General features: G+C 39.2%; 1 protein-coding gene across 1 annotated transcript; it reads left to right on the top strand.

Moving 5' to 3' along the window:
- Positions 1 to 116: 116 nt before the first annotated feature.
- Positions 117 to 24374, top strand: osbpl1a (oxysterol binding protein-like 1A). Its single transcript, XM_046391549.1, is given in 29 exon segments — positions 117 to 436; positions 2891 to 3020; positions 3092 to 3177; positions 3272 to 3346; positions 3490 to 3601; positions 3726 to 3811; positions 4427 to 4571; positions 5071 to 5138; positions 5728 to 5772; positions 7964 to 8037; positions 8277 to 8314; positions 8317 to 8336; positions 8431 to 8532; positions 10242 to 10364; positions 10501 to 10582; positions 10942 to 11048; positions 14393 to 14555; positions 16748 to 16934; positions 17713 to 17788; positions 18886 to 19020; positions 19142 to 19239; positions 19341 to 19523; positions 19939 to 20046; positions 20323 to 20412; positions 21040 to 21154; positions 21384 to 21497; positions 21603 to 21726; positions 21817 to 21907; positions 23632 to 24374. Coding segments are annotated over 28 exon segments (2874 nt in total). The 5' UTR covers positions 117 to 436; positions 2891 to 2896; the 3' UTR covers positions 23735 to 24374.
- The last annotated feature ends 487 nt before the right edge of the window (positions 24375 to 24861 follow it).

Raw genomic sequence — 24861 nt, 5'->3', positions numbered from 1 at the left:
TTTAACTTTTTGGAAGAGTACGCGTGACTCACACGTCGCGGGGCATTTGCGTATGAAATAAGGGTCAGGGCTTTTATTTTGAAAGGTCTAAACGTTTTGCCCCGTCGAGTTCCGCTCTCGGTAAATCAGCTGATGTCAGTGTAAACAGAAAACAGAGGTGTGTGTGGAAGTGTGTGAGAGTGAGACAGCTATATTTCGCCATCGACGAGCTTTACGACAGTAAATGAGGGGATGTGTGTTATGTGAGTGACGGTGCGATGTGTCGGCTCATCATACGCGCCGCGCTGTTGTAGTGTGACTGTGTTGTAGTGGAGCTGCAGGAAACGATCTTAGAGGGGCTTTAAACGTCACATGCAGCCTCACAGAGGGCCCGAGTGAGAGCAACTCTGCCTGAACACCCTGGATTTCACTTCAAAGGACCAAACTAGTTAAAACAGTAAGTGTCCGTTCCTGCCGATGTGTTACTCTAATGACACATCTGCCTGTTTGGTATCATCGGCTTTTATATGCAGAAACCTGGAGTGACTTCACGCCGCTAAGAGTACACTCATTCACACGTTCACTGTGGAGCACATAGAAATATAAATGCAAAACTCACTGGACAGCAGTGGTAGAAGAACTAGTCAAATTTTTGAGGCTCCTTAAGTAAAAGTGTCAGGATGTACAAAACTCCATTACGATGGAAAGTCTTGCATTCAAATTTCAATTTTGTATAAATATGTTTAAGATATTGCTTAATAAGTGAGGAGGTATTATCAGCGAAATGCGCTTAAAATGTCAAATTAAGAACACTTAGTGCTCACGTGACTGATGAATTATTAAGCACGGAATTAATGTTAATACGGACCCACTGATGATTAACAGTGGTTTATGCTTGACTTGCAGTTTTGTCCGGTGGTTACCACACTATGGGTCACAAGTGAAATAGGAGGCGTTATGAGATAAATCATGAGAGAGGGATTAATGGACAGTTTGACACTTCTGGGCCTCAAACAGTTCTTCAAATGAAACAATATGAAACGTTTCAAGGGGGAATGTGTATTGCGGTGGAACTGCTAACTACTCAATTGGACGCTCATTATGTCTTTTTTTAGATACAAATTAAAACAGTATTTTAAATAATGACAATGAAAACACCAAAGAAAACTCTGTATGTATTCTGGTTATACTGGGCCATATACAGCTACAGTTTATAGGGAGAATTTTAAGGTGTTTCCCAATTTTGAAGTGTGCAGTAGAAAGACAGGCTGAGTAACTGTTACTGTCACATGCTTTTCAGTCCCAGGAAAACCTGTTTTAGTGATAGCCGAGGCTTTGTTCACAATGCTTTGCACACTTCTGATTTGTCATCTCTTGTGTGTCCTGTTCACCCTAACCCTAACCCTAACCCTAGCCATGTGAAATGCCTTAACATCATTGAAAGCTTTATCCTTGTTGACACCACATGCCAGCATTTTGACTGCAAATACAGAACATCATGTGTGTGTGTGAGGATGTTTTTTCCTTCCTGTAAGGCTGGTCTGGGCACCGCCACCTTTGTAATAATTCACATTTCCTTCTTCTCCCATCTGACACGTTTCCTCCCTCGTGTGACTCTTGTGACTTTTTCCTCACATGTTCTAAAGAATGACAGATGATTGCTTATTCAGCAATATAAACCAACAAGTCCTCCAAGCTCTCTGGAGGTTTGATGAATCATTTTAAAGGTGCACTTCACAGATTTTACACAAAAAATTCAGTTTACTAAAACTGAAAATTTAAAGTTAACCCTGAAGTAACTCTGACTTTCTCACAGTGATGTCACCAGAGTTATTTCCGCTTGTTGTTGAAGGCTACAGTATTTTTTTAAAAAAGCCAGTGTTAGAAACTAAACGTGACAGAGATGGCTATTTACCAGGCAGGGAGTGCCTAATGAAAGACCAATTTCATTTTGGAAAATGTAGGATTCATTTATCTGCAGATTGACCCACACGGGGGACTGCTGCTTGATTGCCACAGACATTCATGTTCCCCAGGGAATGAAACCCACTGATTGTGATGATCCCCTTACTTTTCCTGTACCCCCACCACCAGCTGGACATTTGTTGAAATGTAAATGTAAATTTCCCTAAAATTTATTTGGTACATGCATTCATGTGCCCGTCGGGTTGAATTGTAATACATTTGTTGATCCGTTAACTTTTCCTCTATCACTATCATCAGGTCAGAACTTGAATATAGTATAGTTTCTGACCAAATAAGGACACCACACTATACATGTTAGCATTGTCATTGTGAGCATGGTAGCATGCTGTAGCATTTAAGTAAGTATAGCCTCACGGACTCAATAGGTTTGTGAATTTGCAGTCCATAGTTTGTTCAACTGATATTGTAAGAATGGCTTAGTGAAAGTAACTCTCCCGTTTAACTCCACCTTTTTAAAGGCATTATTGTGTACTTGACACTTAAACACTTCATATCTGCACAGATTCTGATGATAACTCTCCATTTATTTTGCCACTGACTGATGATTTCTTATATTCTTATCTATCTGTTGCTCAGAGGTATCTTTTTCTCTTTCTGGCCTTTCAGTTATCAGTCTGATTGAATCATTGTACAGCATTTTGCTCTCTATGTACAAGACAAGGCCTTCAAACGAAATATCATCTATTTTAAAGAGAACCCAGTACAACCTAAAAGCATGAAAGAACATTAAAAATGCAGATTAGTCCCCTCAGCCACCCAAATAAACATGAAATTAAACATAAACCTCCCACAGCTTCTGATTTCCTTTTCAGAGACTCAGTGCATGCGTGCTTCTGAAAGGATGTTTTTAATTACACCCGCATCACAGAGATAAAAGGCATTTTTTGTTGTCACTGTTTCTCCTTCCTTTGTATTTCCTCTGCAGGGGTCCATGGAGGAGCTGGAGCCAGAGGAGCAGTTTCTGCAATACTCCCGGAACGGTGATCTGCCAGGGATTCAGATGCTCCTCATGTCCAAGATAAAGGAAGAGAAGCAGATCAACATAAACTGCAAAGGTACATGAGTAAGGCACAGGAATAATGTCGATCATAGTTTGTGGTGTAACACAGTTTGTACTGTTCCTCAGGCAAGAAAAAGTCGAACCTGGGGTGGACGCCTCTTCACTTGGCTTGTTACTTTGGACACAAAGACGTAGTGGAAGAATTACTGAAGGTAGAGCAATTTGGGGCAACAGTTTGAGATTTTTGCTTAAGATTTTGATTAAGTGTGTGGCTAATGTGTGTGTGTGTGTTGTTACCCCCTGCAGGCAGGTGCAGACGTTAATTTGCCCAATAACATCGGAGATACACCACTGCACAAAGCTGCCTTCACAGGAAGAAAGGTACCTTAATGCGTTATGAGTTTTTCAGGTTTGAAGTTTTCCTGTGCTCTTCTCGTCTCTTTGTTGATAGTATGATTTTGTGCATGCATTTATTCGTCCATTCAGTCAATCAATCAATCATCAATCAATCACGTATTGATCAGGAGGTTGTCATGCTGCTGCTGCACTATGATGCATGTGCTACTGTCATCAATGGGACAGCACAGATTCCCAAAGATGTCACTCAAAATCCAGAGATCAGAAGCATGTTAGAAGGTGAGAGAGACACATTGTCATTTCACAGAGACATGTTTTACCAAATCTCCATGTTTAATGTTTTAACATTCATTCATACAAGTTGCTTATATAATGTGTAATCCCATCCTTTTACTGTTATCAGCGGCTGAGAGAACAGAGGAGAGGAAACTGGAGGAGGAACTTTTAGAAGCTGCACGGGAAGGAGACTTTTCAACTCTAACTCAGCTGGTTAGTGCCAGATGCTCATGTTTGATTTGTGTGTATGTAATGTTCTCTAGTAACTTTTGCCATACTCTGGGTGTTTTATTCAGTTCAATTCAGATTTAGTAGTCATGGCAGCAGCATGACTTGCAGTGCTGATTGCAGTGATAGTCGGTTGATCTACCACCTTGGTCCAGAATGAAACATCTCTACGATCATAGTATTGAATTTACCACAAAACTGTCTGTGGTTATTCATGGGTCCTAGAGGGAGAATCCTAATGCCTTCGGTTACTTTTCTTGTAGTGTTGACCTTAGTTATTTTAACTGAAATATCTAATCTTCATCTCAGCTAAACTAAGATGCTGAATATGGTAAAGATTCAACCATAAGCATGTTAACATTGTCAGTGTGAGCTGTATTCTCAAATATCTTCACAAGTCCAGACAGGTATGTATTCGACTATGTCCTTTCAATGACAGCAGCACAGTTGTAAATGGAAAAACATTTACTATTCCAGCTCTTTTACGCGGAGTGAGAAATCAAAGTGTCGTGTTTCTATTCGTAGCAGAATAATGAAGACCTAGAGGACATTTGGGATCAGAGAACCCATCTGTTTTTGTCCTGTGTGTGTTTGTCACAGCTCAGCAGGAAAAAATCTCCAGACATCAACTGCACAGACCTGCTGGGTAACACTCCGCTGCACTGTGCAGCCTATCGCGGCCAGAAGCAATGTGCCCTGAAGCTGCTCAAAAGTGGAGCCAGCCCCAACATCAAGAACAAGAACGGTAAGACCCATCAGCCAGAGCCGGCAATCTTGAATGACCCCTTTTCACTCCATGAACAAGAACATCAGCAATGAAATATCATACAAGGAAAATATAGAATAACATCACATCATCTCATCTCATCCTTTAACAAATGATACTGCTCCATACCTCTAAGATTGCTGGTTATGCCAAAAATATTCTGTCTGGTGTTGAGTGAGAGACAATTTTAAGTGTGTTCACAAGGTCTGTCTGTCAAGGCTGTCTATTTCTTCATTGAAAGAAATAATAACATACCAAGTAAGCACCTATCGCTTCTGCAGAAGTGTTCAGAATTGAACATCTATTTTTTTTGTTCTATGACTGGAACATGATTCTCAATGCAAGAAATGTGACAACTATGATGTGGCTGGTTTAGATATAAATGACTCCTTGAAATTTGCAACAGTCCTCTGTGTATGTGTTTTCTGTTGTACTAAAGTCCCAATTGTCTAATAATTTCTGTGTCTATAACTCACAGGCCAGACAGTGTTTGACCTGGCTAGTGATACAGCAATGAAGCAGGTCCTTGAAGGCAACATTCACCGAGTGAGTGGTCAGCTTGTGCTAGGCTTCCTAAAGTTGTCCTATATAGACAAAAGTATTGGGATGGGGCTGTTTCAGGGGTTGGGCCCCTTACTTCCAGTGAAGGGAGATCTTAATGCTTCAGCATACCAAGACATGTTGGACAATGCTATGCTTCCAACTTTGAGGCAACAGTTTGGTGAAGGCCCTTTTCTATTCCAGCATGACTGTGCTCCAGTGCACAAAGCAAAGTCCATATAGACATGGCTGGATGAGTTTGGTGAGGAAGAACTTGACTGGCCCACACAGAGACCTGACCTCAACCCCATCCAACACCTTTGGGATGAACTGCAACAGAGACAAAGTCTCTACTGCATGAATGGGCAAACATTCCCACAGAAACCCTCCAACATGCTGTGGAAAGCCTTCCCAGAAGAGTGGAAGCTGCTATAGCTGCCAAGCTGTCTGTGTATTTAGAATGCGATTTCATTAAAGTCCCTGTTGCTGTAATGGTCAGGTCTCCCAATTCTTTTTTCTATATAGTGTATTTGGAATTGTTTTTTGATTTGCTTTTTACTTTCTTCATGTTTCTCTTCTGTGTGTCTGTTCTTAGGGTATGATCCGCCATGTCAAGAAGTACGAAGGACTTCTTTTTAAGGTAAAGTTTGGAAGTTATAATCTGTGTTTCCTGAGAAAGCCCTATCCATTACAGATTGAGAACACACGGGCAAATGGAGAAACTATGCTCATATGCTCATAAACATTTACTATGTTGCATTTAGAGACACAAATATAAATACAGAAAACTCATGCAAACACAAACATGTTGCAATACAATATAGTGGTGTAACTTATTACCAGGTTTAAGTAAAAAATAAGGTTCAGTTGGGCATTTGGTTTGTAAGTTAAATGTACAAAACTTTAACATAAAAAAAATTAAACAAATTGTTGAAGCTACCTATTCTGTATTGCATCAAAGAATTAGCTACAGTAAATCAAGCACTACAAAGGTTATTTATTACTGCTACACTTAAAGATAGGCTATTCAATTTAATAATGCAGGAATTTTTTTGTGTTCTTGTTCATTTGTTACTATCGTGGAGTGTGGCTGGTGTAGAGAGGCTGTCAGTGTGTTTTTAATTAAGATGATTGTTGTCACATAAAGCACTGTACAATGCGCATGCTGTCTAAGTCATTTTGTTTTAGAGGGAAAAAATTAAAAATGAAGGATAAAACATGACGGCTAAAACACGGATGGACTGTGATTGGCTTGTGTAGCCTTTTTTGTTTTAAAAAAGAAACTGTACTTCTATTTTGAAAAGTAACTGCTGTGTTCATGAAGCTTCCTAGTACAAGGAGTTGCTCCTGGTGATCAAATTCTGAGAAAAATCTTGATCTTATAGTTCTTGTAGTTTTCCAAGAATTTCAAGAAACAATTAAGAGTTAAGACCAGATCCTTGTAAAGGGAAAAGTTATTCACAAAGCATCTCAGCCCTTAAGAGGAAAATGAGAAATACTTTCCCATCACTGCATGACACTGAGTTAATCAAACACCACAGATTAGATCTTGCAGGGATCATGTTTGTAGTCGATATCAGTAGAGACGTACTCACATCTCCCACCCAACACTTTAACACCAGACATGAAAATGATCACAACATTAAAATATTTGACAACTGGAAAAATGTAACAATGCAGCAGTGATGACTTGGGAGAAAAATTTAATGAAGACTTAAAATGCCGCCATTATTAATGTTATCAGTCACACCTGTACTTATTTCGTTATGATATGCAGTGACAAAAGGCCCAGAGCTACATTTGCTACTGAACAGAGCCTTTTAGCCACTTGCAAGTTAACAAGATAAACCTGCAATAACTGATTTTTGGCCCTTTAGAATCAGAGGAAAATAAAGTGTAATAATTGACCCATTATCATGTTTTAGTGAATGTGGCTAACATGTTGGCAACCAGTGTATCCAGTGGAAATGGAGCAACACTTACATTCAGAGTTGTGCTCTTCGCTCTCTACATCTCTCTCTACTCCTCTGTAGCAGCTAAATGTTCCATTATGTTCAACAGCATGTTCCTAACTGAATGGGCGTACATTCAGTTTTGCTGTAAAATGCCAGTGTCTGCTGCTGCTGCACCGTCAGAGTGAACCAAAACAGCATGTTGCTGGCCATAAATCTAAAATAATGTGCAAACACTGCAGACTTGGGTGATAATTCTGTTTATTTACCACTAATGACCCATTACACATATAAGTAGTACGTCTCATTCCTCCATCCAAAAATTATTATAAGCACAGAGAGCCTCACTGTTTCACTGGGTGACATGTTGTTTTGTATACAATGAACACAGCCAGTGTAGTTTGTCTTGAATCTTTCCCTCATACACCATTCTGATGCTGTAAATACTCAATAGCACACCAAATGTGTATTGATCCACAGCTGAATATAGTCTTAGTTGTAATTACCACTTGGATGTTGATTTGAGTGCTATTTAAAAGGCAAAAACTGGCAATTACGGCAGCTTCCAAATTAAGTGATGGCAGCATTGGGGAACCCTAAAAATTGACTTCATTTTCACCTGCTGAGTTAATCAGTGAGACAACAAACGTACATAACTCGCTTCAGCTTTTCTGTATGTGCCTGGGTCTTAAGCATTCGAAATGTATTTTTAAATGCACCACAAGTGTTGACAAATGCGTTCCTGTATTTACAATTTGCTGTGTTCTCTCAAGGTGCTGCTGTCTCTCTGCCTCTCTGTCAGCCAATCAGAAAAGACTGAGCAGTAATAGAAACATTGAAAATCACATCGCTCATTCTTCTGTTTTCTTCATCCTGCAGAGCTCCAGATTTTTTGGTTGGCGCTCCTTTTGGGTCGTCCTTCAAGATGGAGTTTTATCCTGGTATCCTAAACAGTAGGTGTCGTCTTTGGCTGTGCTTCTTGAATCATGCATTTGGAAAGCTCTGCGCAACAGATCAGTGGAAGTCTTGCATGCATTTGATTAGAAAGGTGGTATAAGTGACAGATGAATTGGAAAATGAAGGGATTGTGTCTTCTGTGTTGCCACTGAAAATGTTTCATCTGTCCAAAAAGACCACAGCCTGAAAAGAAAAGATCTGAGGAGAATATAACCTCTTTCTATCTCATGTGAAGGTCAGATGCAGTTGCCAATGTCAGAAGGCAAGGCTGTAAATCACAAATGCCCAATGCATGGTAAGCTAATGTTTCACATTTTTTGACTTCAGTGTTGCATTTATGTGGGTTTAACTTTTGCACAAGAAAATGTCTTTGATGTTATCATTTCCAGATCAGAGTCAAAGATAGCTGCCTTTTTACGCTCAAGTGCTTTGACGACAGTGTGCATCACTTCAAAGTGTCACCTAAAAGTGACCCAGAGGCAGCGAGAAAAGTACGTTGTATTCCTTCTGTCAATGTAGTAAAAGTTCACCTGACCTTCTTTGACAGTGTATTAACATTTTGCTTAGGTCTCGTTTTACTTTTACTTTTACTTTTACTGCGGGGGGGGGGGGGGGGGGGGGGGGGGGGGGGGGGGGGGGGCTGAGTTAGTCTTTGTCTAACTAACACAAGAAAACCTCTCTGCCATGTTGCCTCACTCTTCCTGACAGAAGATAAAGGGCTTAAAGGAACAGGAAGTGTTGCACAGTTTAGTTTTGTAACCTCAATTGATAACACAAATGACTCTGATACAAATTCTAACTAAGCTCAAAGTTACTTTTTTTTCTCTTTTTTTTAACTTTCTCAAACACCCATTTTTACCAATAGCCACTATACCAGACAGCTAGCTTATTAACATTAGCTACACAGCTTAGTTTTACTCAGTTTGAGTACAAATTAATGTTATTATTAGTAACTGAATTCTGGGGATAATGCCAGGTAGTTCAGTCGGAAATGTAAAAGACCACAGAGAGTTATTATTTATTATTAATTATATTATCAACTCAAATTTGTCAGTGAAAATCTTTGTACCTTACATTCCTTAAGGAATGTAATTTAGTACTACTTTACTTAGTAGTAATTTCTGCATTTAAACAAAGTAGGAACTGTTTGTTTCAACAAGGGCTCTGTCAGAGCTGGTGACTTGGTACTTGTACTTGTACTCTGCTGTGAGACTTGATTTAGTTGAGACTTGCATGCAAAAAAGCTGAGGAAACTGGACTTGGCGACCCACAAATATTTTAAAAATTCAGTATCATGTGTAGCTTTGCCTTTACCATACTCTGCCATACTTACAAAATACTTATTTATGTGCTAATATAGTTCCCGTTTTAGTAATCAGAAGAGCTCCCTTTTCAAACTTTAAATATTATCATTAAAATTATATTAAAATGTTTTCATTTGTCTATTGTATTCATTATTGTAAAACTATTGTAGAACTTTGGCAGTTAAGATAAATACAGCCAAATATATGTCTGTGTGTGCACTCAGGTATTTAGAATTTGACATTGTGAGTTTTTGATTTAGCTAAAATTAAGCTTAAGCTTTCAGTAATGCTTATTTTTTGTCACCTGTATAGCAAGTGTAAACACTGCCTACTCATTACAGCTGAAAAGTTAAAGCACTAAGCCTAAATGTGAGGCAGCCAGTGTAGTCACTTTCAGGATCAGGTCTAATCCTGATTTTAATGAGATGTGTTAAGATCAAAAAAAGGAGCAGGAACACATCTGAGTTCTGAGTGTTGTTCTTGAACTTTGACGCATACAGATGCTTTGATTTATTACTTGCAGCTCGATGCTAAAAGCTAAATTTCCATGCTGTTTCCGCTTTCATAGTATGACAGTGGTAGACTTTCTTTTGGCTTGCAAATCACATCCCAAAGACAGTTCAGCCTTCAGTCACGTCTTAGCAGAGAAACTTTCAGTACTGAGTTGAGGATATCAGATGGTTCCATTTGTGATCCACCTAATTCAGAAAATCAAATTTAAAAATGTGACAGGACTTTAATATTATACTGTATATTTAAAATACCTTCACGGTACCTGTTAGACAACTGATATCTAGAATGTGTAAAGTTTGAACCTCAATATTTCAGAACCATTCGATGTGTAAGCTCATCATTCCAAGGGCTTTCCAAGAACAAAATCTGTTATTGTCTTATAGGTATGGCTGGATGCACTGGAAGAGCACTCAGCTTACAGCACACACTACTGCTCCCAAGAGCAGGGTAGTGAGGAGGAGGAAGAGGAAATGATGTCACTTGGGGAGCTATCAGACTCACTACAGGTGGCTGTAAACAAGAAAATCCATAATTAGCAGCATAATGATTGGTAGTGTTTTTGCATAATTAGAAACCCCCCAGACCTCCCACTCTGCACTGCCTTTGTTCATCTGCAGTCTCCTCTCTTCTCTCTGTAACCAGGCAGCCGAGGCCAGCCAGAAGAAACTGGAAGAGGAGGTGGCAGCACTCATGTCCATGATGAAAAATGATGGGCCAGCAGAAAGTAAAACCTGTTATTTATATGAGATTTAAATAGCTTTTTTTATATATATTCAAGTATACCTAATGGAGGAGAAACCTCACATAACCATCCAAGCGTGGAAATGAAAACAAGCGTCATCAAGCAGATTTAAATGCACTGTACTGAAGGAACAATGTCTGAAATGCTCATAATTAAGAGTCTGCACCATCTGTTTTTGTCATTAGAGGTTTGCTGTCCTTGTTGTTTGTTTTTGTGAGTGCATGAAAAAAAAAACACTTCAAATGCATGTGAGCTTCTTCAGCTTTATAAGCAGCTTGTTTGACTTCATTCAGTCATTTCTTTGGGCAGGAGGTCCCTCTTTGATATCTTTGTTCCCTCAGGTTTCCCATCCGCCATACTGCACAAAATGCAAGAAATCTGTGAGTTGTCCAGCGAAACCAGTTGCAGTCTCAGAGTCTGTCTGAGCCTCTTCTCCAAACAGGAAGGGGTAAGTGTCAGCTTCCCCGAGGCAAATTTGTGTCCTTGTTTTAACGTCTGTTAGCAGTTAATAGTCAGGTTTTTATCTATCATTGTCTACTACCAGTCATTAGCAGCATTTTACTCTCTACAGCCCATAAAACATGAGTCATGTTGTGTAAGTTTACTCAAATGACTCAAGTCAGTAGTTTGTTTGATATCTGTGGGGTGTGTAACCAAGATATTGTGTCTGCACAGACGCATAAATGTTGATAAAGTATCTTCATGGCCTCCGTGGAGACCGTGGGGGCTGAGTAATTAAACATATTTCTTTTGCGATTTGAGCTAACTGACCGTTTAAAAATATACAGACTTCAAATAATGTAATCAACATGATCCTTGTGGCTGTGACCCTCAGATATGAAGTGATTTTTTTTTTAAAGAAAAACATGTAAAAGCAAAATATGTTTCGTAAGAAAGCACGACACAATTCAGACCTCTTATGAAAGCAGCTCGGTGGAGTGCAGTGATTATACGCTGTCAGATGGGTTTTCTTTGTGTGTGATTCAATGGATTTGATTATAATGGAAGGATTCAGTGGATAGATTACATCCCTCCAAGAAAGAAAATAGATGGCACCGCTTATAGCTCACAACGAGTGTCAACCCAGTACATAAATTCTCTGATAATGTATATATCACTTGACTAAATACATGGTGAGTCACATAAGATCCAGTGCACGACGTTCTGTCTTCCTGAGGTTCTGTGTGGCTTGTTGATGTTTGTGAAGTTAAGAATGGCTTGTAAACGTAACACTTATAGTAATTTATACTCAACTGGTAAATGGTGAAATTGATGATGGCGCAACATTAAAACTTAGAGGATCACCAAAGTTATTGCGATTCAGCCTGTGAGGACATGATCCGATCAACCCAACACTCATCTCAACATTTCACTAATAAACCTCATGATGGCACTAGAGGAAAAGTTGCATGTTCACCTAATTAATATGAATTCATCCTTTGCGTGCAAAAACAGGGTGCCAGAATTTCAATTCTGGATTTTGGAAACCAATTTTGACTGGGTGTTTTCATTACTGAAACAGAAATGACTGATACTCTGGGGAAGGCAAATGATGCATCTGGTTGATTATGACACTTTTAATGCCAAGAAAGCTTATTATTTGCCTGCAACGGTTTATCACAAATGGTGAGTGGTATCCCATACATAAATGAAACAATATCCTCTATCATGTTTGTGCTTTTTCCTGTGGATTGTGTTTACCAATACATCTCTTACCTCTCTTACCTGCGTTGCTTTCTAAGTACTTCTAGTCTCAATGGGAAATGAATTTGTGGCTATGAAATTAGACAGCAACTGCATCTGCATTACATAAAGCTGGATTGTGGGGACTCCATTCTAAATGTTTAGAAAAGATATTTATAAACTAAATTCTTGCATATTTATAAAATGCCTGTTGTGTCATAATAATGAATTAATGTATGTGTAACCTACAGAATCATATTTAGCAGATTTTATACATTGTTGTAGTCTTTATTATGTGTTTAAATGTTAATTTGAAGAATTAAAAATGAAAGTTAAGAAATGTTTTATAGTTAGAGAGGCCCAGAGTCACCCGCAACTCTATATTCAACATTGTGTGGAATGGCCTCCCACAATATAAACAATGTGACCAATTCTTGGGCATATTTATTTCGTCTTATATATCTTGATATTGCTGCTAATACTGCTAATGCTCAGAGCTGCTTTAACAAGGGGACTCAATGATGATATGATGTATATCAGATTTTCATTGTAATCCTAATCTCCTCTCTCAAGTTTTATAGAAATTACACACAGTGACACAAATCTTAAACCAACACTAGAGATCTAAGAGCGTCTTCAGTTTTACTCTTTGTCACTGTCTACTCTCTGTTGATTGTTTAAACAGGTGTGTAGTAGTGCTGCTGATTTTCTTGCACTGCAGCAGTTGCAGCGATGAATGCACACTTGTGTCGTTGAGTATGTGAATTAAGATGCGTTCACCCTGGCAAGATTTCACAACGAACAGAGTTCTCTGACGCTTTCCTGTCTGACGAGCGTCATATTCCTCAGCTAAAACAAGAAATCTGCATACTAATGTGGATAAAATTATTGAAGACCAATGCTTGAATCACTGAAATCCGAGAATACTGGTAAAAATCAATTCAGATGTGTTTTTTGTGTTGTCCACACACTCATGCTAGTAACACAGCTTTGACCTATGAACAAGATAGTTGAATTTCTCTGGGATCTGAAGAAGGGACAGCATGGCGTGTGTACCCAAAGGCTGCCAAAAACCATTTGAATGTTCTCAGTTTAACAGCGAGTCCAATGCTTTCAGGGCTTACACCTGTGCCAGGCCTCAATCGCTCAGCTGTGCAGCCTTTTGAACAGCGATCTGCAGTGGCAGAGCGCACGATAAAAGGCTCACAGGATCTCAGAGCTGTCACCATGAATAGGCCTGGTCTCAATAGGGATAACTCAAACATGCACTGTATGTCTCGGTCTGCACATGATAGTATGAAGTCTGAATAAAGCAGCATGGTTTCATTTCCCCCGTGAAGGATAGATAATCACTTCCAGCTCCTGCAGCGCTGGTTTGCACCACCTGTGTGCGGGTCAAGCAGCAGGAATTTCCTCTTTAAAGTTCACTATATTACAGGGATGGCGAGTGAACTACACTCTGTCATTATACAGCACTTAAACCCGGGTCCTGGTTAATATCTTGTGAATGTTTCTCTGACAATCCAAAACAAAACACTGCCTCTTTTGTGGTCCCCATACTTTGTATTTACACATTGTTAGACTATCAATGGAAACAATGAAGTTAAGATTTTCATCTTAAAAAGTGAACACATCTTCATATTATCAACCCCCGTGCCTTCTGTAAAAAGGGGGGGCTTGGTTGATGGTTTATACCTGAGTCCATTACCTGTCATTTGATCCACTGTCCTCCACAGGAATTATGTTCTCCGCAAGGCCATTTGAGAAGCCAGCGTCAAGGCAGCTGTCCTGCATTACAGATAAACATGGCTCGCCCCTGTTAGCTTTGTCTCTGTCTGTCTGGGTCCTATGCTGAGTGGATAGTGCTGGAGAGGATCAGTCAGTCAACAGGCTGCTTATTTGCAGACCCACTGCCATCACAGCTGGTCTGATAGTCACACACGTTTCTGTTTGTTATGACAGACTGAATAAAATTCTGGAGGCTGTGAAAACACTTGGTTGTCTCGGTGGAAGATAGAATGTTAGTGTATACAGTATGTGAGTGATTAGTCTCTTTCTTTCTGTGTGTGTGCTTGTGTGTTTGTTTGTGTTTGTGTGTGGTGAGCTCAGGTGCGCAGTCTGAAATTGGAGCAGGAGGTAGGGAAGAATAAGATCCTCTCTGAAGCGCTGCAGACTCTCGCAACGGAGCACCACGAACTTGAGCAATCCGTCGTCAAGGGATCCTCACTGCCGAGCGCCCTCAGTGAAGATGAGTTCCACGACGCTGTGTCCGGTGAGTTGACAAGTGATCACGCACGCTCAGGAGATTCTGTGACAAGCTACCGCTCACACTCACTACTCTGTCATTTACCAATAGGACACTGGAATACTTTTACCTGCCGCTGAATGTCTTCAGTATGTTTTACTGCTCCTCAGGCGTGACGTAAGAGCAAATGTTGCCTGGTTGTGTTGAAATAACCGAAGCCTTTTCACATGAACGAGTGCCTTTGGTGTGGAAAAGCTGCTTGGTGTCGTAACATAAAGAAAATCGGCATGACTGAGGCCTTTTTCAAAAATGGTTACAAAACTGAAAATTTCACAAAAGTTTGTGCTTGTTTTTAGTTCTGTTTATTTAAACTTCGTCAATGACAACAAAATCTTAGCACCTTAAATCACCAGTTCTGTAGCTGAAGAGAAGTTTGGAACTTGGATGTGTCAAGGCTGACATGAACATGAAATGCTAGAGCTGCATAAGGGATCTGCATTCACTGGTTTAGAGCATGATGTATGTTTTGATAGTGATGTTTGTGATATATTGTTTTCTTCTTCATTGATATAGCAGTTCTCAATAAATGAAATTCTAATCATATAACATGAGTGCAAAAGCAAAAAATACCAATTGAATGATGGTAATAGTGTACTTAAGATATTAATAGAATCAACATGTTTTTCTAATACTAATTAAGCTGAAAATTTGTTGTCATTACTATTGTGATGAATAGCAAACGTGACATGAATATGATAATGATTGTTCAGTGACTAATTTGTTATGCAGTCCTGTCATTACAGCCTGACACTTGATACCACTTTATTATTGGTCTGTTGATGTTTGGCAGTTCAAAAAAAATCTGATAGCAACATATCATCTAAGAGTATTTTTTTAACACAAACAGTCTTGATGGTTTAGAAAATCTCAAAATCACATGTTAATCACAGTTTAGCTTTCGATAATAAGGCTTGTTTTCTCATGATAAAGGATTAGTTTATCTTGTTGTCTTAAAAAAAAACCAAAGGCCAATTTCTTGACATTTCAAGAAAATTAGTCATTTATCAGATTTATCAGAAAATAAACAGTCTCATCAGGATCACTGAAGTGTACCTGTGCTGTAGTGTGGTCTGGTGCTGGGGCTGCAGTCATTTTGATGCCGTGGGTTGGAATCCCACTGAACTGAATGTTATCAGTAAGACACGATGCAGTTGCTGCCCGTGTTAAAGCTTGACTGAAGTACAGTCTGTTGTGTCAATAGTGGGTCCTCTTCCATCGGACATTTTCAGCATAAATGAGCTACAGTTGACTGCTATGCATGCTGGCAGGGCACTCTGATCTCTGATGAATACAAGGAAACGACCTTTTGTTTTCTTGTGATAACAAAATAATTAACTTGCGATTTTGTGCTGATAGCATGCAAAGAAAACATTGCATGCATGATCATTCTCAGCCACTTTTTAACACAGACACATGACATCTTACATGGTCTCTAACCTAATTATTCACTTAAATTCCAGTGAATCTGAAATATGTCATGAATAGCATTGTTCATTACAAAACTTTACAACACATTTATGTAGCTAACAGAGTTATCCAAAGCAGCTTACCATTCACTATTTTTATTGTGATCTACACAGTTTTGATGTGTTGGAGAGTTAAAGAAATCTGATTTCATTATAGTGAGGATATTAACTTTCCACAAGAAAACATTATCAAAACAAAAATTTTTCATAAAGATTTTTTTGTGTCAAAAATTGTGACCAAAATGTGTTCTAAATAGCACATCTAACAGTATAAAAATAAACTTATCACTGCCCTCTGGTGGACAAACTGAGTAACAACAACACTGTTTCTACATGGCCTCCGACATGTATCTTAGGCTTTTCTGAACTGAAGTTTTTTCTTATTTAGTTATTCATCAGACAGTATGCTAAATACAGAAATGAATATGAAATATGTTGATTAATCTAACATTGCCTGATATACCCACCCATTTGATTTGAAAATATATCTGTTCTCATGGCTTTCTCATCACACTATAAAAGATATCCACAGGTACTGGATGAAGTTAATTTGATTATATTCCTCTTTTAAAAAATGTCCTACAATAAATAATATTCTTCTACTAATTATTGAATACTAAATGAACGGTGACTAGAGCTTTGTGAGCATTTTGTGGTCACACTGAATTGTCTTCATGTGTCCATCTCTGTCAGAATCAGATTCAGAGCTCTCCCTGAGTGGCTTTGAGACAGTGGCCAGCCATTCCTCTGAGGAGGACGAGGAGGAGGACGAAGGCTCTGTCATGTTAAGCATCCCTTGCAGCAGCCCCTCCAGTATGTTGCAGGAGGATCACCATGGAGACGAGGACCAGACTCAACCCAACGGGATCACAAAGCATAGGTCGGCAGTGCTGTATGCACCCACCATTTCCTAAATGGACTACTGACATGCTTTTATCCACCATTCATCAAAAGATGGACAACCTCAACAAAGGGCCCTTCTCCTCATGTCAGACTGTTATAGTTGCTGTTTTATTCTTGCTGGACCGTATCCTAGATATTAATGTCAGGTTGTTTAATTCCCCACCCGGCTCTCACTGTTTTCTCAATTCTTTGTTTTTAATTTTCATGTCCTCCCTCAGGTCTTTCCACTTCATACTGTGAATAATTCAGAGTCAGGCCCTGTCTGGCAAAGGAAAAAGAAAGAGTTGTATTGAAAGAACTGAGCTCTGTGTTGGGGCTTTTAAATATTGATAAGGTCACAGTGCGATGCAGTAATCAGTCTACAGATTGATTCAAAGTTGTCCGGTCCCTCCAGTCAGCTTTTGGAGTTTACTATTTGATTTGTTTTTAAATTCAGTTATTATCATATGAAAGTTGCTATATTCTTGTGATTTTAAGTATATTACTTGTTAGTATCAAGTATATATACTTGAAGATGGAAAATTCCCAAGGCTGCCTGTCATCTTTGATACCGGTGTTGATTGTCTCTCTGGGCTTTGCTCCAGTGTGTAAGACAATACATTACAGTCTTTCGTTGACTACATTCACTCAAATAGATTATGACGCCTATGGCTGTTGTGTCTGGTGTGTTGATTCTCATGAAACTTGCACAAGTCGTTGCATCATACACACCTAACAGAAGCATTGCAATTGTTTGCTTGTGTGTGTTGTTTCAGAACCAGCCTACCTGCACCAATGTTTTCAAGAAATGACTTCAGTATTTGGAGTATCCTGAGAAACTGCATTGGGATGGTGAGAATGTTATTCATATATCGTTTTTTATTAGCTATGCCAGCAGTGTTGGTTATTGAGTCAGTCGGTCGGTCAACCAGAGGATGAATCCAGATAACCTTGGTGATTCTCTTACTTTTCCTCTAGCTCTACCACCAGGTTGACATTTGTGATTTTGACGGAAACTTCAAAATAAATTGCCATGAAGTTAGGTATAAACACTCATATGTCCCTCAGGGTTCGTTTTAATAACTGTGGTGTTTCCATGACTTTTTATCCAACAATATCAAGTCAAAAGTTAATGTGTCCTCTTCATGACCACATATGCAGCTGCAGTCAGTATTTTTTGTAAGGTGGAACTCATGGGTATAAACTTATAGAAAATTGTCCCCTGAATCTGCAGTTCCCCCTTGGCTACATGAGTTTTAGTGCACCACTGAGGTGTCTGGCTGCTCATCTCTCTCATTTTCAGCCATAGCATGCCGCATGGATTTTTAGAGGGTGAATATTGGACCTTCATTCATCCGGAGACCAGAAGCACAGCTCGAAATGAATGATAATGTTTCTCTAAAACTACTGGATGTGTAAAGTGCCTACTGTTAGCTAACAAATTTACAATATCAATCATGATGTCTCAGTGTTTAGTTTACGGTTTGTTTCCACCCTTTCCACTGCCCTCAAATGGCAAAAAAAAAAAAAAGATATTTGAATCGTAAACACGGTATTATACCTGCTTAACAGAAATATGTTAGCATTGTCTTATAAGCACTACTAACATTAGCAATTAGTTAAAGGCTGCAATGTACAGTAAAGCACAGCATTAAAGCTTTAAAAATAACCCTTATTCTTGTTAATCTTCTTAATCTTAATCTTAATCTAAGTCTTTGCTCCACAGAACCAGAGAGGGATACGTTTGATACAACGCTACATTTACATTTACTCTTTTTGCAGACAGTTTTGTCCAAAGTGATATAAAATTATGTGTGTATACTTGAGTTGAAGAAGGCCAGCATTCCCTTGGCCTTTTCTACTCTTAACATGAATATTACACTTTCATAGGACTGCTGTGTGAATGTGAATGAAACCTCGTCCCTCAGTTAATCTGAATGTCTTTTTAGGAGCTCTCCAAAATTACAATGCCAGTGATTTTCAATGAGCCACTCAGCTTCTTGCAGCGTCTGACAGAGTACATGGAGCACACTTACCTCATCCATCAGGCCAACACGTCTGCAGACTCTATTGAGAGGATGAAGGTAGTGTGCTGTGTAACATCCTGCAAATTTCTCATATAAAGCTATGTTTTAACTGACTTATACCTTTGCTTTTGAGTCTAACCTGTATGATCTGGAATGTGTGTTTTTCTGCTGTTGGCAGTGTGTGGCTGCATTTGCTGTGTCGGCTGTGGCCTCGCAGTGGGAGCGGACAGGTAAACCCTTCAACCCACTGCTAGGAGAGACTTATGAGCTGGTCAGGTAAGCGGGATCATACAGCACACATTTGACCCTGATGCGTACTAAATACATTACCTAATATGTCACAGCTATGATGCTTGCTGCCTCTCTGTTTGTCGCAGAGAGGATCTGGGTTTCCGGCTCATATCAGAGCAGGTGAGCCACCACCCTCCGGTCAGCACCTTCCATGCTGAGGGCCTGAAGCAAGATTTTGTCTTTCACGGATCCATCTATCCCAAACTCAAGTTCTGGGGCAAGAGCGTGGAAGCAGAGCCGAAAGGTGTCATCACGCTGGAGCTGCCCAAGTGAGAACTTCTTAGCTGATTAAAAAACCATTAATTGTATTTTTTTAATATAATATTTTCTTTTGAAAAATCAATCAACTGTTCCTCTTCTTAAAAAGACAAATAAATTTGATTGGGAAGAGCTGTGACTGTGCTTGCACTAAGAACAAAGAACTCCTCTGTGTCTTTGGTCTATTAATTTGTGTGCATTCTCCACTGATTTAGCACTGCACTCCAATAATATTGTTGGAAATCAGTGCGTTAAAACCATAAATGTTATCTTTTTATTCCACACATTGCTTGTTCTTGTCAAAACATGGTGCCTACATTACTTACAATGCAACTTGACCAGCTGTGTCCCAGCCTTGAGCCTCTTGCCTCAAGCTGATAAGTAAAATCGGTGATGTTCCCCTTAAAGTCATTGTTTTGTCTTCAGGCACGGCGAAGCCTACACATGGACAAATCCCACTTGTTGTGTTCACAACATCATTGTGGGCCAGCTGTGGATTGAGCAGTATGGAAATGTGGAGGTGATCAATCACAGGTAAGAGAACAAAAGAATTACACACCGACTGTAATGTTTGTATATATATATTGGGTACCATTTATGTTTACATGCATGTATGTTACATTTATATAATGATTAGAACATTAAGTTTTGCATATCCGTCAAATAGACAAGTCTGACACTGTCAATGTAAATATTTTGAGGAAGTTTGATCATCAAGGAGGAAATAGAGCAGATAAGGAAGTCCTGCATGATTCAGCCAGCAGAGAGTGAGAGGATAATATCCTGTTTTTCCTCTTTTTTTTCTCCTAGAACTGGTGAAAGGTGCTTCCTCAATTTCAAGCCATGTGGCCTTTTTGGAAAGGAACTGCACAAGGTTGAAGGGTATATTCTGGATAAAAGGTATGGCTTATACTGATGCATGACAATCAGAAGTAATTTAAGTAGAGTTATCTTTGCTACAAAGACTTACTATTCTTGTCTTGAATGCTGGGGGAAATAGTGAACGCTTTTTGCATACTGCAACCAGCACCCTTGGATTTCATGAATGTCACAGTTCGTATTCCTTGGAATTTCAGTAAGCTGTTTAAATATGCTTCATTTGTAAATCAGGATCTACAAAGTTAAGTGGATTTCCAATGTGCATTCCTCTGAGCACATTTCTAACTTAAATGTGACCTCAGAACACATTACAAAATCAAATCATCTTGCAAATGATTTATTAACAGCTCACACAGTTAATGATTGTGTGTACGAGCCATTGTACATTGTACCAGACATGGTCTTTAATGCGAAATAAAAGTTAAGAGATGGGGGATAAAGACAGAAAAAACAGATGAACATAAATGACAGCACACGAGCCTTCATACTCGCCTGTGACTCTGGACTTTTTTTTAACTGAAAATGTTTCACTTGGCTGAAGTTTCAAGAAAGCTTTTGTTAGCCATCCTTAGCTCATGCAGCAGGATGTTTTTCTCTGTCTGACTGAAATCATAATCTGGTGTTTATGTGTATGTGTGTTTTCCTCAGTAAAAAGAAGCAGTGTGCTCTCTATGGGAAGTGGACAGAGTGCCTGTATGTCATTGACCCTGCTGCCTTCGAAGCGCATAAGAAAAACAATAAGAAGGGGGCAGAGGACAAAAAAGTCAGTAAAACAGTGTGAAGAGTTTCCTACTGAACAGCAGGAAATCAAATCAGTTTGTTACTGTGATTCAGGATGTGCATAATGCAATTTGATGACTGATTTGATGTAAAATCTCAAAGTTTTTCACGGTCAAAGGCACAGAGTCATATAAAATGATTTTAGTAATGCAGAGAACATCATTAATATGTAGACTTTTCAGAGCAGCATACTTTTGGTTTCTGGTGTTCAGGGTTGCAGTGAGGGTCAGGATGAGGCTCCTTCTCCAGCTGCAGACACTGTGGAGGTGATTCCTGGCAGCCAGTTGCTGTGGAGAATCGCACCCAGACCAGCCAACTCTGCCCAGGTCTGACCGATTACTCGCTTTCAGCAGCAAGTAGACTCAAAATCAGGATGTGTTTTGAGTTTGTAATGTTCTAAAATACAGAATGAATCTTTTCTCTAACTGCAGATGTACAGCTTCACGACCTTTGCAATGCAGCTTAACGAGCTGCATAAGGAGATGGAGGGGGTCATTCCTCAGACTGACTGCAGGCTAAGACCGGACATACGAGCCATGGAGAATGGTGACATTGGTAATGATTGTTGGTGTCATACTGGAGCTCAAAACAAACAAAATCACTCTCACTGCAGCCTGAAACTCCACAATATCATTATTCCAACAGACCTTGCAAGTGAGGAGAAGAAAAGGCTTGAGGAGAAACAAAGAGCTGCTCGCAAAAACCGCTCCAAATCTGATGAAGAGTGGAAGACGAGGTGAGGCTGTTAGTGAAAGTGTTCTCCTCTCTTCGCTGCTTAGACTTTCATGTAATCAGTTAATGTATGCAGTAGGGGTGGGTGACATGGTCCTAAAATAATATCACAGTATTTCAGGGTGTTTCTGCTATAATGATATTCTTAAAGATATGACAAAATTCTTTTTTTCCTGGTTTAGAACTCCCATTTTTGATTTATTTATTTAGTTGTGTATTTAACCACTTCTTACTTTTTTTTTTACCTTTTTCACCACTTATTGGTGCAGCACCAAACACACACTTGTGAGAAAATGGTGGCAGGTAAAGACATTAAGGAGGTGAAGCACAAGCAGACATTTCAGTTATCCTGTAAACAGGAGTTTATTTGGGCGGCATTAGAAGATGTGATTGCATCTCCAACTATTGTGCAGTTTGCAGCAAGTCTGAGAGCAAGGTGGATAAGATAAAATGTGACAGTTAACTTTAGTCCTTGTTGTTATTTGATAAGTGCTAATAGATAAAATTTATACGGGGGCAATTTAAAGTTGACTGCAGGCAAGTAGATTTCTGACCCACTTGCCTGATCGGACAAGTGGGAGTGTCAGGCTAACTGTTTCCCTGTTTTCAGCCTCCATGCAAAGTTACGCTAACCAGCCAATGGGAGTAGCTTCATATACAGACAGAAGAGAAGTATCAATCTCAAGAAAATATTAAAGCGTATCACCCAAAATGCTGATCCATACTGTATGTTTATCTTTAACATTGTCATGGTCAGCTTATCCTCTGTTTGACTTGCTAAATTCAGCTTGCATGGTTGTAATTTACATTGTGATGAAATACATATACTATTTCAGTTTTTAATGCTGTGATATTTATCACCTCTTTCTACACTGTTTCATACTTTGTTGCTGTGAAATCCTGGAGCTAAATCTGCAGTTTACCTTCATCTGTCTTGTTTTTCTGTTGCATTCCCTCTCTCTGATGTTAAGGAGTCCTGCCCTGGGTCCAAGGTTAGCGCTGTCTGAATGATGTGCCTGAAATGTGCAACATGATCCCTTGTCCTTGCAGTCTCAGTGTTTTCTAAACAATTTTTATTCTCTAAATTTAAACCTTGACTCTGTAATTTTCTTCTGATTTCTTTCTTCTTCTGACCAATGACAAAATCACAGTTTTAGAGATTAATCTGCTCTCCCTCCCACCAGCATGACAGCCCCATTTCTTGCCCCTTGATGAAATGAGTGAAATGCCATGGGAGTGCCCTACTCCAAATCATTTCATTCCTTACTTTTATGCAACAAAGATAAAAACAGAATAAAGTTAATTTTAGTCAAAAGTAGAAAACCTAAACAGCCAATCTCAGTCGTGGATCAGCGGTTAGGGTGTCGGACCCGTAACCGGTGGATCGCTGGTTCGATTCCCTGTCCCGGTGTCCATGGCTGAGGTACCCTTGAGCAAGGTACCTAACCCCCACTGCTCCCCGGGCGCTGCACGCGGTCGCCCACTGCCCCGGGTTTGCTGTGTGTGTGTGCACGTCACTTGGGTGGGTTAAATGCAGAGAACAAATTTCGTTGGAGTGAGTTCCCTCCAATGACAAAATATGTCACTTCATAGCAAATTACCCATATGCATGCCTGACATTCCTCCCTGGCTTTCTCTGATTTGTTTGAGTCCTGATAGTAGCTGCTGCACATGCTGGTTTGATACAAGATTAAACTTTAGGCTGATGTGTGTCTGCTGTGTTTTCAGGTGGTTTCAGCAGGGGCAAAACCCCCACACCAGCTCCCAGGACTGGCTCTTTTCTGGTGGATACTGGGACAGAAAGTACAGTGAGCTGCCTGACATTTACTAATGGACATGTCCTGCACAGGGACATTTGCACCATAGAGTGCCCTCAGTACAGAGCAGCATTAATTTCTCTGTTTTTTAATGGAATAACTACAATAACTACAAGCGATATGCAACCAGTAGACTTGTGTGGCCTTAATTAATCAACTTTATGATATCAAAACTACATAAAAATGTCAATAATCAATATTTAAATGTCAGGAAATGTAAAGTTGTTGGACAGTGCTTTGAAATTTAGCATTTGTTTACAGTGAGACAAGATTTAACCCAGTGGAGAGTTGATGAACAGGGGGTCATGATTTTAGTGCGTTGTTGTCTTTTTAATGCTCATAATAGTGTTTTGACTGTATATGTATATCTGTACATGTATATACTTGACACAAATTCGACCTTAACTGACCTCATCACATCGTTCACATTTTTTTTGGACTCTAAACTCACAAAACCACAGCTATTATGAGTTTCATGTGGATCATTTCTCCTCATGTTTTTTGTCTTGTACATACACACTCACAGAAACATAGAGTATATTTTCTATATCAGTGTTTCACTTCAAAGAATCGTTTGGCACTAATTTTGATCTTTTTTTTCCTTCACTGTATTCTGTCTGTTGTGCACAGTATTTCATAAAGTAAACACAAGTATTGAGTTTGTGAGGAGTTTTATTAATATTTTTGCTGAAAATCTAAAATCTACGAAACAATCTTGAGTTGAGGTTAAAAGGTCACATGATGTAAAACGTACAGGATTTTTGAGGCATTTTGTGGAATGTGGAAAAATATTTTATCTTCTATACTTATATGTACTGTATGTAAAGGAGAGTTGTTTTCTCAAAATCTAGTACATGGGACGTGTCAGTCATATGCAGTAAATAAAAGCAAATGTGTCATGCCCAAAGGGCAGTTACAAGATATGTGAATGAGGCTGTGCATGGAAAAGTACAGGAATACAGGAATAATTAAAAACATAACTGAGGCTAAGTACAGTTTGTGATTTAAATTGTTTTTGTTTGTTTTGTTTTTTAATAAGTCTATTTAGTGAATTAATTTAAATTTATTTGTGCTTTACTTGCTGTTATCTTGTACCATGAAGAAACATCCAGAGGTAGCTACTAGATGAGCATCCATCCAT

This window comes from Scatophagus argus, chromosome 6 (assembly GCF_020382885.2).
Source record: "Scatophagus argus isolate fScaArg1 chromosome 6, fScaArg1.pri, whole genome shotgun sequence".
Lineage (NCBI taxonomy): Eukaryota > Metazoa > Chordata > Actinopteri > Scatophagidae > Scatophagus > Scatophagus argus.
Note: the sequence above shows the minus strand (reverse complement) of the source record. Positions and strands in the feature narration are given on the sequence as shown.